Source organism: Felis catus, chromosome D1 (genome assembly GCF_018350175.1).
Source record: "Felis catus isolate Fca126 chromosome D1, F.catus_Fca126_mat1.0, whole genome shotgun sequence".
Taxonomy (NCBI): domain Eukaryota; kingdom Metazoa; phylum Chordata; class Mammalia; order Carnivora; family Felidae; genus Felis; species Felis catus.
In genome coordinates, this window is record NC_058377.1 from 110748014 (window position 1) to 110764634 (window position 16621).

At 50.1% G+C, this 16621-nt stretch overlaps 1 protein-coding gene across 33 annotated transcripts in view; it reads left to right on the forward strand.

The window, feature by feature from the left end:
- The window catches only part of PPP6R3 (protein phosphatase 6 regulatory subunit 3), a 135949-nt gene that overhangs the window by 94062 nt on the left and 25266 nt on the right, over positions 1-16621 (forward strand). For 19 of the 33 annotated variants that reach the window (XM_019812796.3, XM_003993712.6, XM_023240162.2 and 16 more), the window contains 7 exons: positions 210-339; positions 2435-2587; positions 4471-4620; positions 5688-5752; positions 7932-8047; positions 9668-9753; positions 15856-15942. In XM_019812796.3, the coding sequence (XP_019668355.1) occupies positions 210-339; positions 2435-2587; positions 4471-4620; positions 5688-5752; positions 7932-8047; positions 9668-9753; positions 15856-15942 (787 nt within the window). The remainder of the gene's footprint in view (positions 1-209; positions 340-2434; positions 2588-4470; positions 4621-5687; positions 5753-7931; positions 8048-9667; positions 9754-15855; positions 15943-16621) is intronic. The other 14 variants (XM_023240165.2, XM_003993713.6, XM_023240166.2 and 11 more) reach the window with 3 other exon arrangements.

A 16621-nucleotide genomic window follows, 5' to 3' on the forward strand; every position in this document is an offset into this window, starting at 1 on the left:
CATGTGATTTCTCTCCTGACAACTGTCGGCCGTTGGATTTCCGATCATGTTGCTATCCCCGGAGAGGTTTTATTACACCTTCTTCCCATCCTTCCAGAAATGTTGATATAATCATATTTGTATAGCTGTTCTGTATCTACCTACATACTGATAGGGAGCACCTTAATTTGTTTTGAAATTATAACAAAATTACCTTGCTTTGTTTCAAGATTTGAAGGCCATATAGAGATCTGCCCACCAGGCATGAGTCATTCAGCTTGTTCGGTCAACAAGAGTGTTCTAGAAGCTATCCGAGGAAGACTTGGATCTTTTCATGAACTCCTGCTTGAGCCACCCAAGGTAGGGCAGCTCTCTTCATCACGGCTGGCCGGGTCAGTGACTTGGTTTAAATAGTGCTTAGAAAGCACATGAACCTTGTGGGAAATGGAACCGGCTGTGAACAGCACACACAAGCTAGCCCTTCCAATCGTCTGTACTGCTGTTAAGCGAGGTTTTACTTTTAAGCCAGTTACAGCTTTTATCTCTATATATATGTAGTGTCTACACTGGTGGATGGGGTAGAATTGAAATGAAGCAGAGTATTTATCTACTTAGGATACTCAGCTTTTTGTGCTTCTTTTCTATTAATTCTGGGGGCTTTTTTGCCAATCCAACAGTCCTTGTGGCCTGTCATTTTCCCAGCTTTGAGGTTAAGTTCCTCTTTTAGGAACTGATCTTTGAGGCTGAGTTGCCTTAATCCGAGCCGGAGTGGCGTATCAGTCTGATGGGTAGATGTCTTATTTGAGGAGTGCTCGGCGCAGCGTGGCTCCGCTCGTTTTTCCACTGGGGGCCTCCGCGTGCTAAGCCAGCAGGGACTTCACTCGGGCGGTCCGCTGAGAGCACGAGTCACACACCCCGAGGCCCAGTAGAGGAGAGCCGTCTGTGGGCCACGAGTGCTGTTCTCCCGCAGCAGAGAACTAGGTGAGGGTAAGAGGCTCTTCCCTTGGGAATCTCTGTGGGAGAGTCCGGTCCGGGAGGTCCCCTGCCCACCCCGGTGCTGCCGCTTTCCTTTTTCCTTCTGCCCTGTGTCCTCGCACCCAGCGGCCTAGCCGTCACGCGTGTCTCGTGGCATCTACCGTGCCAGGCCCTGGGAATCCGAAGGCGCTACTTTCTCCCTTCTGCATTAGGTGCTTTCTGTGTATTTCGGCGTTTTGTGGAGGGGAACACGATTATTTACGTCCACGACGCAGGGAGTCTAGTTCAGCTTCCAGACGGTCTCTTCAGACGGCTGACGCCACCACTTAGCAGGCAGGGTCCCTGCCGGAGTCGTGTCTTACACGTCCGGCCAGCGCTGGGTGCGGGCCAGAGTGCTCGGCGTTCACCCTCGGGGAAAGCGCCTGTGCCCCTGTTTAACCATTCCGGCCAGCAGCGGCCCTCGTGGCACACGTAGGGAAGAAACAGAGTCAGGAAAGAAAAAGAAGGGATTGATTTAGTAGGAGAAGCAGAGAGAATGTTCCGGGTGGGAGTGGGAGGTGGGGGAAGGAGGACGTATGAGGAAGTTCCCCACCCGCGTCTTTGCTGGCCTGCCTGTCTCCTCTCTGCATGGACAGGAAGGCAGCGTGTCACGTGGACTCTCACACTCTGCTTCTTGGCCCCGGTGCAGAAGCAAGGCGGTCTCCCGTTCGGACTTCCACTCTGTCAGTGCTAGGAGTCCGGGAGGTCAGTTTGTACGTGGTTTTAGTAGAGGATGCGGCGTGACTTAGACCCTTGAAGGTTTTAACGTGTCGTTACTTAGAGCTACCTCAGCTGGAGGAAGAGGCTGAAGCTTCTAGTTCCCCGCAGCCTTGAGAGGAGCAGGGGTGTGTGAGGCGCGGCGCGGGACGTGGGGAAAGGGCGGCCTCACTGCCGGCTGAGGATTCGCCACCCTTCCTGTGGGACTCGTGAAAGTCCCAAGTGTCCTGTGTCTGTCTCTTGTGATTCAAAGTGTAGAGACTCCCTTTTATGGGCAGGTACAGGTTCGAAGTTGATCCTCTTTCAAGGTTGTGACCCAGGGACAGCTTTTGAGCTTGCCTCGTTCTTGGATTTTGCAAAGATTGGGGACTGTGTTCCAAAATCACCTGTCACATGCCTTAGTTTCGAGATTTCCGGCCAGGTTTGGAATGTCTCACCTTCCTCCCCCTGAGTGTAGCGTTCTGCGATCTTCCTGCGGCACTTTGCGTGGTCGAAGCAGGGGGATACTCAGCTTCTTAAAAAGTGTCCGGTCCAGGGAAATGACTCGATTGTTCCCCCCTCTTGGTTGTTTCATCGTATCTTCGAGATGGCAAAAGTGGCTTTGGGTTTCCAGGCCCCAGTGTTTGCAGGGGGAGTGTACGTGGCGTGCGTATTCGCCCGTACCCCTCCACCCTTTTGCTTGTTTACTGAGCTGGAGCTAATTGGAAAGCTTTTTCCTCCTCAGAAAAGCGTGATGAAAACTACGTGGGGTGTGCTGGACCCTCCCGTGGGCAACACCCGACTGAATGTGATCAGGTTGATATCCAGCCTCCTGCAGACAAACACCAGCAGTATCAACGGGGACCTTATGGAGCTGAATAGCGTCGGGGTCATATTGGTAAGATTTCCCCCAAAAGGCCATTTAATTTGCCCTTGATGTTTTGTAGACCTACAACTCGCACAAGTGAAAAACCTCACGCATTTACAGTCTGTCAGTGACTTCCTGGTTCTGAGCACAAATGGTCTTTTATGTGGTTTTTGCCTTGAGTTTATCGTCAGTGTTTAAGTTTTCAGTATTTATTATTGCTGCGTGTAAAGAAGTATATTAGAGATTTCATAGAGGATTAAGACCCACTTTCCCTCCAGAATCTCAGTCTGGCACAGGCGGTTGAGCAGTCCTGTCCCTCGGGGGAGCTGTTGGCTAGAAACGACTGCTGGTGACAGCACCGTGTTCCGTTTGTAATTAGCAAAGGGACAAGTGTTTATCTTCTCTCCCCTGACAGATACGTGGTCTTTTAAGTTGAGTCCAGATTCTTCCCTGATACAACTATAGTCTGTGGTTGGTGGAAGGGGAAAGGGAGAGCCCAGGAGTCATCTGGACTCCCTTGACCCTCAGGTTCCCCAGTTCCAAGGTTTGTGCTTAGAATCCCCAGGCCCAGCTCTGGTGCCCCTGCCTGCTCCGTCTGTCCTGCCACCCCAGGGCATAGAAGGCACGGGGTTAACACTTGGCGGGGTTCATGAGCCGTCTGGCCTTGCCGTACACAAGGGGAAGTTTGGGCTCTTTGTGCAGTCTTTGCACTTCCTTCCATTTCTCATGTGATGCTGGGTATAAATGCCTGTGCGAGAGAGAGGGTCTGCTTTTCACATCTTGCCCAGAGACGGGACGCATTCTATGGCTAATAAGTGGTGGAACCAAGATTTGAATTCACATCCAGTTTCAAACCGACGTGGGCTTTATCAGCCACACTGTTACGCCACCTGATGTCACTAAGATACTTTTAGCTGCGTTTCAGCTTTGGGTAAGATGACGACGGCGTAGGAATAGAGAGCAGGAACACGTTGGATAAAACGTTACAGAACCACAGTCTCTTTGGTGAAATAACAACCATTGCTGTCTGGGGACAGTTTTTGCCCTACCCTCTGGCTGGTGTATAAAATTATAGCAACATAAGTTTCTACTCCTGTCCCTGAAGTCGTCCGTCACTAGCCTCTGATCTTACTGATAGTAAGTACCCAACTACTTTTGAAGGACAGCAGATTTGATAAAACTCCTAAATGGGTCATGAGTCGTTACCTGGTTTTGAGTTGAGGTAACCAGACTCAAAGCATGTCCTGAATATGTGCACACATGATGGATTTTGTGTTTGTAGGAATTGTCTTTCCTTTTTGCGATACCGTCAGCTTTTCGAGCAATCTGGGAAACCCATGTGCTTTCTGGAGGTCCACACGTCACTGCTTCCCAGACCTCTCTTGTTTTACTCCATTCGCTAATAGTTCCATGAGTTTCAGATGCCTGAGTGCTTATTCTTTGTTAAGGTGTGAGCACCCTGAGATTGGAGACCATCTTTTTGTCTGTCCCTGTCTCCTGTATGGCCTCTAGCACTGTGCCCTGCACAAAAGCCATCAGTACAGGTTTGTTGACTCAAAATAAAATTCTTAAACATTTCTTTAAAAGTGACCGGACGCTTACGGAACTTAATGCCTGTATTAGTTGCCTTGAAAATGTAAAAAGATCTTCTCTTTCAGAAGCTTACTGTTGTTTTCTACTAGATTCCATGCCGTTGGTGGCATGTTGAACGAGCAGGCATCATGCTCTTCAGTGTACGTAGTGGCATTTCAAGCCCTTTAAAGTAAACTTGTTTTCCTCTTAAATAGTCCTGTTGAACTAAGAACATATCATTTCCACTTTATTAAGTCACTCTTTGGGAAGCGTGTTAGAGTAGCGGCTTTCAGCATTGAGGCAACCGAATAAAAGCAAGCATCGCTTTTTCTTTTTCGTAGGACATGTTCTTCAAATATACATGGAATAACTTTTTACACACTCAAGTGGAAATTTGCATCGCACTGATTCTTGCAAGTCCTTTTGAAAATACAGAAAATAACACCATTACCGATCAAGACTCCGCCGGTGACAATTTGTTACTGAAACACGTAAGCTTACTGGTGTCTCTTTTCTGCTGCTCCTGATAAGTGTGAAGTGAATTAGTCGAAGGGCAGGGAGGTAATTTCAGAGTCCAGATAGTTAACTCGCTTGTTTTAAAGTCTGCAGAAAGCGTTTGACCAGTTGTTTGGCTTACCAGTTCTAAATTTTTTAAGTGTGCTTACTTGTTTTGAGAGAGTGTGCAAGCAGGGAAGCGGCAGAGAGAACGGGGAGGGAGAGAATCCCAGGCAGGCTCTGTGCTGCCAACGCCGAGCCCGACTCGGGGCTCAAACTCTTGAACCGTGAGATCGTGACCTGAGCCAAAATCAGGAGTCGACGGACCGAGCCACACAGGCGCCCCGGCTTGCCAGTTTTAATCTGTAGGCCAAACACATGAGTGAAGGTTGGCAGGCGTGGGCCGCGTGCAGTAACAAGCGAGACGTTTCTGTGGCCCTGTTTCCTTTTGTTAACTGCGAGGTGATTTTACTAAGTCGGTCTTCAGATTTCTTCTTGCTCTGAAGTTCTGTGGTTGTACGGAGTTTTCTAGCTCACGCTGGGTTACTCGCAAACCGGGGACTTGGGAGAAGCTGGCTCGACCAGGTCGAAGGGAAAGACCGTGACCTTGGGTGCAACCGCATGGCGCATCCCGGCAGCGATGGCAGCGGGTGCGGAAGCGAGCGCGGCCCGGGCTTCAAAAGCACAGGGGTCGCTGCGGATTCTGAGAGATTTTTGCCAGGGTGTAGTCTTCCTCATTCTTTTGAATTTATCAGCCGGTTTTCATGGCTCACGAAACCCGGCTTTGCTTTAGGTCAGCTACTCAGTGGAGCGGCACCCGCAGGGTCGCTGGTCCCCAGCAGCTACAGCTGGAGGCCTGGCTCCCGTCTCGATCCCGTAGCGTCTGTCTGAGGGCCTTGCGTGAATCTGTTCCCACGTTGCAGATGAGGTAGCCGGTAATTCACAGCTTGCTGGGTGATAACATGTCACTGTTCTGTTTGAGGAGAGTTCTGTTTCACTTTAGAACTTTGATGCTTTGACATTATTTACATAAATGTTAACTGGAATATTCCTTTTTATTCAGCTTTTTCAAAAATGTCAGTTAATAGAACGAATACTTGATGCCTGGGAAATGAATGAGAAGAAACAGTAAGTAAGCCGTTTTCTGAGAGGAATTCTGTCTGATTTTTAACTTGAAGCAAACACCCTCCCTTGCCTGAGAGAACAGTGAGAGTAACTACGAGGTACAGACCAGCTTCCAGTTACAAATGGTTCTCCCCAGATTATTTCATTGTAGCCGTTTATTTTTAGATCCCCCCTGTCTCTCGAGCTCTCTTGAGGGGAACCCAGGGGTTAGCTGCCTTTGAAACTTCCGGCACCTTTTTGAATAGCTGTTCTACTGACAGTAGGAAAGAAAAAGAGTCCTCAAGTCAAGGCCTCCCCGATGATGCTTCAAGTTCAGGTCACCCTGTGTTCTCGCCGCGGAGACGGGCACTTCCTGACTGAAGAGGGGACGGCGACTGCCCTAGCGATTTGCGTTCAGAAAATCTCCGTCAGCTGACGGGCACGACCACCTGAAGCGGTGGCTGACACGCGTCAGGCGCGTTGCCGCACACCCCGCTTCCTCCCTCGGGCCCTGGGGGCTTGGACGCCATCTCACAGGAGGCCGGTGGCAGGGCGTGCGTGGAAGACACTCTCAGGGCCACTTCTTGCGTTTGCTTTCAAGTCAGGTGCATTGAGGTATAATTCTCGTAAGGTGGGACTCCATCCTTCCTGGGCGTGCATTTCTAGGAGCTCTGACGAACGCGTGCGGTTGCGGGAGCGCTGCGCTCGAGGGTCGGAGCATTTCCATCAGCCCAGAAGGCCGTCCCGTGCGCCTTGGTGCTTGAGCCCGTGCCGGGAGGTTTCTTGCTCTGTGTCTCTGCTCAGACTCCCCTTGCAGCCTGTGGGAGAGCTAGGAACTAAAGGGAGGGGTCAGCTTCGTTTTGTCAGGTTTGGTGTTTCCGGAAGTGCTCACTGGCACTGATAGAGCTGTGACTGGACTCTGGAAGACCTGCATTTCGTCCGAGGCTCGTCTCGGCGGGCCTCGGGTCCAGTCTTCCACACGGGGCTCCTGTGGGGGTGCTGTGTCTGGCCAGATCAGCCTCTCTGGGTCTGTGTTTGGCCCCACGTTAGCAGCTTAGTGCCCTCCCCAGCCTCCTTTGTCTCTGCCTCTTCGTCGCCAGTGCAAAGGTGTCGGGTATGCGGTTTCCCCTAAGCTCCATCCTTCAGAGGCTTGACTGTTACAGTCCCCCCACCCTGGGGGTTCCGGAACGAGCTTTCCTAACGTTTCCTTGCCCCAGAAGCCGAAAGAACATCAGGAGCCTTGGAGCAAAACCCTGGCGGGTGGGCGTTTGGGCTCCCTCGGGAGCTCGTGGGAGCACCGCACGGGGTCTGACCAGGAAGCTGCCTGTGAGGAACACCGGGGTCTCGGGATCTTACTGTGAAGCCAGGAGAGGCTCTTAACAACTCACTTGAGATCAACTCTGTGTCTTCTGACCCTTAGCTGTTTCCAGACCCTTTAAGATTCTTAGCAGATACCCTCTTTCTCAGAAAAGCCTTCAAGCACAGTATGGCTTTTTTAGTGGCCCCTGAAAGATTCTCCCTGTAAGCAAAAATCTAAGTCCTGACCCTTTGTAAACAGGCAGAGAATCACAGCGATGTGAGAAGTGTATCTACATGGATGGATTTGGTAAAGGTGGGTCCTGGTTAGGAAGGGTAGGCCCTAAACGGGGGAGAGCAACGGGGGTGGTTTCTGTACCCGGGTTCCAGGTGCCGTGTGGGCCCGAGACCAGCCGAGCGCCCCTCGCCTCGGCCGGATCCTTAAGATCGGCTGCTCTTTTAACCCGAGAAGTGCCATTGGTAGGCGATTGTGTCTGTTAGTAGACGCGGTGGAGACGTGATGTCTCAGAAAACGAAGCAGCAGGATTGTCACCTTAGGTGCTTTCAGCCTTTTTAAAGTCTGTTCACAGAAAGATCCAAAGCCAAGTCACAGAAATATTAGGTGTCCGCGAATGTTTGGGCTTTTTTTTTTTTTTTTTTTTTAAAGATTATCGACGGTTAATGATTGGTTTGTATGTTGAACGGACCTTGATGAGTGTGGCCACCGTGTGATCCTTGAGCGGACCGCCTCTGCCCCTCCCCACCCTGGCCTGACCTGGTGACCGTCCATCCCCAGCTTCAGGGCCTCCGTTTTTAGAATGATCACTCCAACCCGCTGTGCTTACCAGGCTGTCTCACGACTCCCTCCGGTCGGGAGTCTGAGGATTTGTCCTCTCCCCCTTGTCAGGGCCGAGGGAGGCAGACGGCACGGCTACATGGGACACCTGACAAGGATAGCTAACTGTATCGTGCACAGCACTGACAAGGGCCCCAACAGTGCATTAGTACAGCAGCTTATCAAAGGTAAGTGGCTTTTGGAATTTTAATTACACTTTTGTTGGATTGGAGGAAGGATGTAAGGGTAAACTGAGTGGAAACTTTCGTAACGTTTTTAATGGCAGTCTGTGGAGTTCCTTTATGTTGCGCGAATCATCTGGAGATCTGAGTGAAGTTGTTTGAGGAGTGTAGTTCCTTGCTCTGTGTCTCTCCTTATTTCTGCAGTCCTTTGGGTGAGTACTGGCAGCCCGGCCAAGGCACCCGCTCTCGCTCTCAGGGAGCCTGCTCACCATATCCACCAAGTCTGGCGTCCCATCGCCAGCCGCTATGTCACGAGCTGGGATCGCTCTTTTTATTTACTTCTGACGGCCCCTGTGTATATAGCCTGTGGATTGAGTTCCTTCAGCTGGGGTATTACAGCATTTATCCACACGTTTTCCGTCTCTCTTCCTAAGAGGGGGGCTGGCGGACTCTAAAAGATGCTCTCTGTACCAGCATTGAAATTTACCAGGCGAGGTTACTGGCAAGAAGCTGCAGGTGCCTTTTACACTGGCGCCCAGGCCAAGAGTCCGTCCCCTCTACACCGAGGGCCCAGGAGCTCTGTGGACTCCGGGGCTTGGACTGGTCCTGCGACTTAACTCCAGGAGTGTGAAAATCTCCAACCCCTGTAGTTCTGAATTCATCCAAACTCAACTTGCTGAACACTAGAAATTGTTTCCCAGTCTATCCGGTTTGTCTTTTAAGAATGTCTGTGTTCAAGAGGCTGTTCCCTGCCGAACGTGCACTGAAAGAGCTGTTCTAGGCCGTGGGATCGGTTGGGGCTTTGCCCCCCTGTAACTTTGCTCCCCGAGACAGGTCCAAGCGGGGCCGTCCCAGGTTGTGTGCTCACCTGGAGAGGTGGCCATGGGCGTGATTACGTCCTGTGGCTCAGTCTTTGTTTTCCCGGAGCTGCTCACCACGGGGTATGTGAGGGGCACACACACGTCTGTTGGAACCGGAAGTGTCAGAGGACAGCTCTAGTCAGGGTTCCGAGATTATAACCGTAGTTCCCTTTTCTCGGAAAAAGTATCTGTGTGCCCTTTTCTTTAAAATTCCTCTAGAAGGTGGAGTCTCACTGCTGCGTCTGTGTTGCCGTGGTGGCCTGTGGGCACAAGCATTTAGGAAACACTGTGTTGGAATAATTTGAGCAGCCGAACCAGGCTCCAGGAGCCATCACCGTATCTGACGGGTGTGCGGGAGCTTGTGCTACAGCATTTCCTAAACTTGAACGACGTGGAAACACGATTTTTCCTCCTGCCTTAAAAGACCCACTGTTCTCTCTGAAGTGCGCTGGGCACACGCTTTCCAGATTCAGTGTTTACCATTTTTAAAACTTGTTAAATTCACAGAGCTGCGTAGCACCCTTGGCATCAAGCAGAGACCTTTTTTGTGGGGGGGGGGGGGTGGCTCTGGTTCCTGAAATTACTGACGTCCAGGCCACAAGGCCTTATAACTCTGTTTCTCCAAGAGGCGGGTGCTCAGATGATGGGGCACATCTGCCTTCGATGAGCCGAGCGGGTGGTGCACCCCCTGTTTCCTGTTTGTTTTGTGCGTCTGTGTTTGAGGCCCCTGGAGTGACCATGCCTCTTTCTTTCTCTCCCTCCAAAGGTCTTCCAGATACAGTCAGGGAGCGATGGGAGGCGTTCTGCGCAAGCTCCTTGGGAGAAACTAACAAGAGGAACACGGTAGATCTAGTAGGTTTTACCGGGTCACGTTTCGGTGACTCCAGTGCTCTCGGCCTTTGCCCACTTGCTCAGAAAGAGATGAGAGAAAGATCTTTCGTTTGTCTCGGTAATTTGGGGCCAAGGATAAGTTCATGTTTCTTTACCAAGGAAGAGAGGTCAGTGTTCACCATATTCTTGACAACTTGTCTCGTCAGTTCCTAATTCCTGCCTGCGGTGACCAGAGGGTACAGAGAGGCCACCGACCTCTACGTTCCCCCCCCCCCCCACCCCCATTTCCCTCAGTGCCTCGACAGAACCGCTGCTAGCCCACCTTCTCTGTCGGGTGTGTTGCCTTATGCCTCAGATAAGCCAGGGTGGTTAGAAGCCTCAGGAAGCCTTTGGATATTTTCTAATATTACTGAGTTGAGTTTACCCTCTTTTTAGATTATTCCCACTGTGGGGCGGGGGAGGATTTTGTAGATGACTTTGGAACTAACACATTAGAACCATTAGCCAGGGAATAATGGCATTGATAATATTTTTAAAAATTATATTGGACTTTGGAATGTATTCTTTGTTTTTTTAATGCATTGAGATTGAAGGTAAGTATTGCTTTTGGTTTTAAAGATAAGGAAAGCATTTCCTTTTGTAAGCACGTGCCAGCTGATAATTGAGGTGGTGGCCTTAACTCTACACAGAAGTAGATGTGTCAGGCATTTAATTCTATGTTTGAAATTCAGCAGCTGCTTCTAATACACACTAACGCCTTGGCTGTTAGGCGGTCAGGTCCCTGGCAGCGTTATCAGTTCACAGCAGAGTTTAGAAACAGGAGGGAAACAGAAGGGCTCAGAGCGGAAACAGAAGTGGCAGCTACAGAGCGGTCACCAGGTCATCCTGTGTTACTCTCCCAAAGGGCTGTTGCCTTCTATTTGGTAGATTGTCTAACAAATTTGGTTATCTTTTTCCAGACTCTTCACAGATTGGTTGGGTAATGGCTTGTTAAGGATGGGTATAATGATAGAATCAGTAGGAGTTGGAAGATTGTGAAGTTAAGAGATCACTAAGGGGAGCTGTGTGAGGCCATTTAATTAAAATACGTCCGATGGCCTCAGTGTCTCAGTGCATCGTAGCCCAGCAGAGAGACTGACCTCCACTTTGACAGCCCTGAGTCATCAAGGAAGACTTAAGTAATTTTTGATGAACATAACCACCTACGGTGGATTGATTGCTTTCTTCCCCAATCAGATTGCTTAAAATTGTGGATAATCAAGGTTTTATTGTAGGGTGAGATTGTTCTCTGGCACTGTTAAATTGAACCATTTAATTTAGTAGAAGCCCCATCTCGAGTCTTTGTTAAGGTTGCGGGCAGTGTGGTCTCCTTGAAGGGGTGTTGTCATATTTCTTATTTATAAAGGAATGTTTAGGAATATTAATTGTGACTTTGGGAGACTTCTTTAAAGGTGTTCCTTCAAAGGGTTGTAGACTTCAAAAGTGTCCAGTAAAACTTGCTGTTATCAGCGGTTTTTAAAACATGTTCTTTGTCTTTGGTAATCGAAACAGATTTCTCGTGTGAGCAGTTCTGTATAAAGACAGCCTTCGTCGCAGTTCAGACAGCACTCAGCTGCTTTGCATGGTGCTGTCAGTAACCTGGGCTGTGACTCCGTGTAAATGTTCTGTGTGTCTACGTGAAGGGGCGTATACAAGCAGTGCAGAATTCACGTACAGCCCTTTTGGGTCAGACACGTCTGACGTCCAGACTTTACACCTGGGTGGAAGGGAAGATTATCCTGGGCCCACCTGTCACTAATAGCAGCTTAGTTCTCTTTGGCCAAAAGCAGTGAGACTTCTAGAGCCTTGTTGATGTCGCTCATATCCCGTGTTGATTTAGCCCCAGTCTGTAATTTTGTTGTCTGTTGCCCGTGAGAACTTTCGGGCTGATGTCTCAAGACCTCTTCAGTTCCGTGATCCCACCTGCCCAGGACTTAAATACCGCCTCCCTTCAGTTTTAAGTCCTTTCAGTGGGGAATTTTGCTTTGTAGTCATTTTAGGGATACGTAGGTTCCCGGTTCCTAAGGGTGCCTGTGCATTCTAGGCCACCAGCGAGACTTCCTGCGGCCTCTGGGCTCTCCGTGTTTGTGCCCAGAAAGCTTCAGGTTATATCCTAGGAGGGTTGGGTACCATGTTCCAGGGCACATTATCATAAACCCAGCTTGGTAAACGCAGTGGGTCTTGCCCTTGGGAAAATGTCCTCAGAAAGAGTGCTCACTTCCCCGTGTAACGCAGTACAAGGCCTAAGTAGAGGCATCTCAGACACATTCATTCCTAAAATAGGCCGTTGACTAATAATAGATGGCTTATTCCCTGTCCGCTCCCCCAAATCGATAGATTAGAGACGCCGTCTTGATGCCTTGACTTAGTTGGTTTTACCATGGCTCAGATGTCTCCCTGGGAATCATTTTAGGTGTTGCCTAGGACTTCAGCCCATCTGCAGTTCACACCAAATGCTTGGGTTAAAATATTGTTGTATTGCCCTGGCCTGTTCTTATTTTCCTAGTCACAGCGAGGATTCGTTGACTAGCGCACCAGACGCTTCCCTGTGCCGCTGGCTGTGGGCCTGAGGTCCTGCTCGCTCCGGTAGGAGTAGCTGTGCCAGCCCCGAGCTCCTCCCGCTCCTGGGCGGCTTCCTAACTGCTCTGTCTCCGAGGTCTGTGAAGTACTTTAATCTTTTGGCCCCATCACACCGAAGTACATGCACAGTAGACTCGTAGATTGCTTCTGTGTTTATGTTGGGAGTTTTGTTATGAATGAAATTTGGTGTGTTACTTACATCCAGAGACCTCTCTATGGGTCTGTTGGTAAGAACTGGTAAAGTCTTGGTAAAGTTAGGCAATGTAGGAGGTGTTGACACGGACTCTGGAAGGTTGTGTTTGCTTCGTTCTCTGCCTCCTATGTGTGGGGGAGAAGGTGTTGTCTCAGGTATTGGCGTGTCCTTCCTGCCACTGATGAGCTCGCTCGGGGAGGTTGTGCAGAATAAGGCACACGTGTGCTCGTGCGTTGGCCCAGAGGCCCAGCAGCATGGGTGGAACCGCTGTGTGTCTCACCTGCCCCGGGGCATGGGGGTGCCGGGGAGTCCCCAGCAGGGCCCCAGGGTAGCAAGGGGGAAGATCTTGTCTGTGACTTCCACATGTCACCTGGGTTAACATGCCAGCCGTGCCCATGATCCTCCTTAGCATTTAGCAAGCTGACCGGCCAAGGCGCCAAAAACACTTGGCTTTTTCTTGTAGCAACAGTTAACGAAACTAAAATTTTACTATGAAAGAAGGGAACAACATCTCAAAAGCTTTTTTCCACTGAAGCGTCAAGACTATATTTAGAACACTTCTGGCTTGGTCAGAGTGTTTGTACGTACTTGTTACTTTTTAAAAAGTTACGACTGTGTTCTCCGTACATTCTCATAATGTGTTGGTGTTCGTTAATTTAATAAACATTTGAGCGGCTACTGTGTGCCATGCACTGAGGCTCTTGTCGTAAACTCGACTGGCAAAGATCCCTGCCTGGGTGGAAACGGATAAACTCCAGGGCAGGGAGCCAGGGGTTTGTCTGGGGCAGGTGTGCACACCACTCCGAGAGGTACCTTTGTGCAGAGGCGTGAGGGGGGCAGAGCTCGTGCGGAAGCTGGCACGGCATCCGGAGGGAGAGAGCGGGCATGAGGTCCAAGGCCAGCTCTCCTGCTTTAGTCCGCTCGGACCCTGGGTATATCTTAGTGAGACGAGAAGCTGTTCGGTATGCCATCTAAAGGTGACATGACCGAACGTACATCGTAAAAGAGCGTCACGGCTCTCGGGTTGAGAACAGACTGCGGTGGGGCAGGTGGCGGCAGGGAGACCCGTCAGCCACCAGGTACGGCGTTGACCGAGGCAAGAGGCGGAGACAGCTTGCACCAGAGAGAGCTGATCGGCCTGGTGAGGAGCGACGGTCTCTTAGGTTATGTTTTGACGGTGGAGTGAGTAGATGTGTGTGAGAGAGAAGAAACCAGAAGGCCGAGATTTGAGCTGAGGAATAAGGAGGCGACGAGTGGCATCTGCTGAGATGAAGGCACCTCGGAGGGGTGTGCCCGGGGGCTCGGGGCAGGGGCTCTGGTGGCGGCATCTAGCTGTGTGACGGACGAGGTGGGATTCCAGGCAGCAGGTCCCCTCCCCGCCGGGGCTGGGGTGCGTTCAGCCATCTTTGTAGCCCATTTTATCGGTAACAGTTTGAGGCCAGCTAGGGTGTGGGTAGAATCAGAGTCACCACATCCTTCCGTACATAAACACAGAGGTGTGCGTGCACCGTGTTGTTAATAACTTGGTAAAACTTCTTTTTGGAGAAAAAATTACCTCCCAGAATTGCTTTGAGGAGACAAGTTACAGAGGATATGTAAAAGGGGTCACTACTACGTCTGGCACGTAGTAGTAGTTGCTCAACAGAAACGGGTTTCTTTCTCACCTTTTGTCAATGAACCGATGCATTTTGTAGCGAAAGGTAACACTGTGAATGAGGAAACGTTGTATCCTGCTTGAACTCGGACAAGACCCGCCAGGGGTGGCCAGGTCTTTTTTTTGTTCTCTCGTGCCTAGTTGACCTGGCTTGCTCTTTGGCTTGTCTTCTAATCCTGCACCCTACCATGGGGGGCGCCCCCTAAAACATAATAGGATTCTCGCACTGGCTGGCCGCTGAGCAGCCCGGGTCTCCTCTGAACCCGCCACAGTGGCAGGGCCTCCCGTGACCCCGGCTGCCGTGACCGAGCAGGATCCCGCCTCCCCCGCTCCCGCGCTCGGGCCCCATCTGCACGACTTGCCCACTAACTAGAGGAAGCTACGATTGACCCCGGCACACTCCCTTCGTTGGTCACAGATTCTGCCTTTGACCTCATCTGGCCAGTTTCAGATTCCGAGCGTGCACACCCACCTCTACCTCAGGGAGAAGGGGGCGGGGGGATTAATTGGAAATGCGGGCGATTCGCTTGGCTCAGCATCGTTGCCAGAGATGGTCGAAGAGAAAAGAGATTGATTTTATTCGAGCGGTGATGTATTCCGTTTCATAAGCCGTACCACACGCAGACCTGTGGGAGTCTCCTTCGGGTTTCTCGGTCCAGTGTTGGAACATCACAGAACAAACCGGGCCACTTTCTGTAGCTCCGTTCAGGCTCTTAGACACAGTTTCAAGGGTTAGCAGCAGGTCATGGCCGCTCACGTCTTCCCCTGATGACCGTGCCCTCTGCCAGTTATGCTTCTGTGGAAAGTACAGGGCAAGTAACTCAGGAAATACAGTGCAAGTTACCCTCAGAAGTACAGTGCTGGTTTTAGGATTTCACAGACTGTTCATATTTATTACTGGCTATACAGCAGTCCCTGTTACTTGTGCTTAGTCACTTGTGTGTATTTTCATTTCTAACTGTTAATACGTTCCCTCAATGCCGTGTGTCATTTATGAATGAATAAAAATCACCGTGAATTGGTGAGCAGTTCATGTTCGTGTTTTGTTTAATTTGAGTTGGTTGTAAGTCTTGAGGGCAGGGACTGTGTTTTAAGGGACAGAAGATTTGGGGTCTTTTTATAAGCAGGGTGTTCTACTGGTTCAGAGTCCACTCTAGGGTTTACGGACAACGTTCTTCTCAGAGTGGACAGGGGACGCGAGAAGTAAAAGTGCTCCTATCTAAACCTGACCTTCCCGGGGCCCACGAGTAACCCCTGGGCTGGTATTTTCACTCTCTGAGCTTGGCACATCCCAATTATTTTTATACTTCACCTGAGCCGTCCCTTCCACCTGCCCTTCGTAAACATTTAATTGGAGGTGATTGTTACAATCCCTCAAGTGGAGTAACTTCCCTCTTCCCTGGGTTCCGGCGATACTAGGAACGAGAGCGAGAACACGAGTGGGCAGCAGAAGGGTGGGGAAGCTGACCATCTGGTTGAGCGAAATGGGCTTTTGGATTATTGGGTGGATTTTGTAACTTAACTGTTAACTTATTTTTGTGCTTGCTGTTGTTACACATTGAGAGAAAAACTAAATGTGATTTTTCCATAAAAATGCTGATGCAAATGTCCAAAACTTTTCTCTGTTAAATAGTGTTTTACATTTTTATGCATATAGGTTACAACCTGCCATATTCATTCATCCAGTGATGATGAAATTGACTTTAAAGAAACGGGTTTCTCACAGGATTCTTCTTTGCAGCAAGTGAGTCATGCCTAAAGCTTTGCTTTTTGTTTTTATTTTAAATGCTTAATCTAGTTGCCACCTATGAGTCCCCTTCGGAGGCAGATTATGCACTAGGATATGATTTGGGGTTATTTACCATTTAGGCAAAAGCATTAAAAATAGGAAGTTTGAGGTATGTGAGAGGAAGGTTTGTACTGATTATGTTTCCAGGGAATGTTTCACCCCTGGTCACGACAAAGCGGAATTGGGTGAATTTTCAGACTTGAACAAACCGAATGGTTCAGCGAGTGCCTCAGACATACGTGTCACGCAGACCTGTGCACCGGCTGTGTGGTCGCTTAAAAGATCCGTAGTAGCGACCGGTGGGTGAGAATCACACTCTTCGTGTGTCCTTACGGTCTTTTCTAGTGAAAGTTTCAGTTGCAGTAATTCCTTGCCACCCCACCCTCCTGTCCCCAATACTCTCCATTTATCAGCTGCTTCTGCCCTTTGTGGGGGAGAAAACGGGGTCTAAAATGACATGCCCGGATCTGTCCCTCACCCAGCGGTGGTTCTTGGAGAGGCGGCCGGTGGTTTCGCTACCTTGACTGGATACGAGGCGCGTGCCCGACGTGGGAGCTGACGGCACAAGCCCCTCTTTCAAGGCACCATCTCCTCAGACGACAGATGGTGCCGGGACCCCATCTTGGCACCGAGT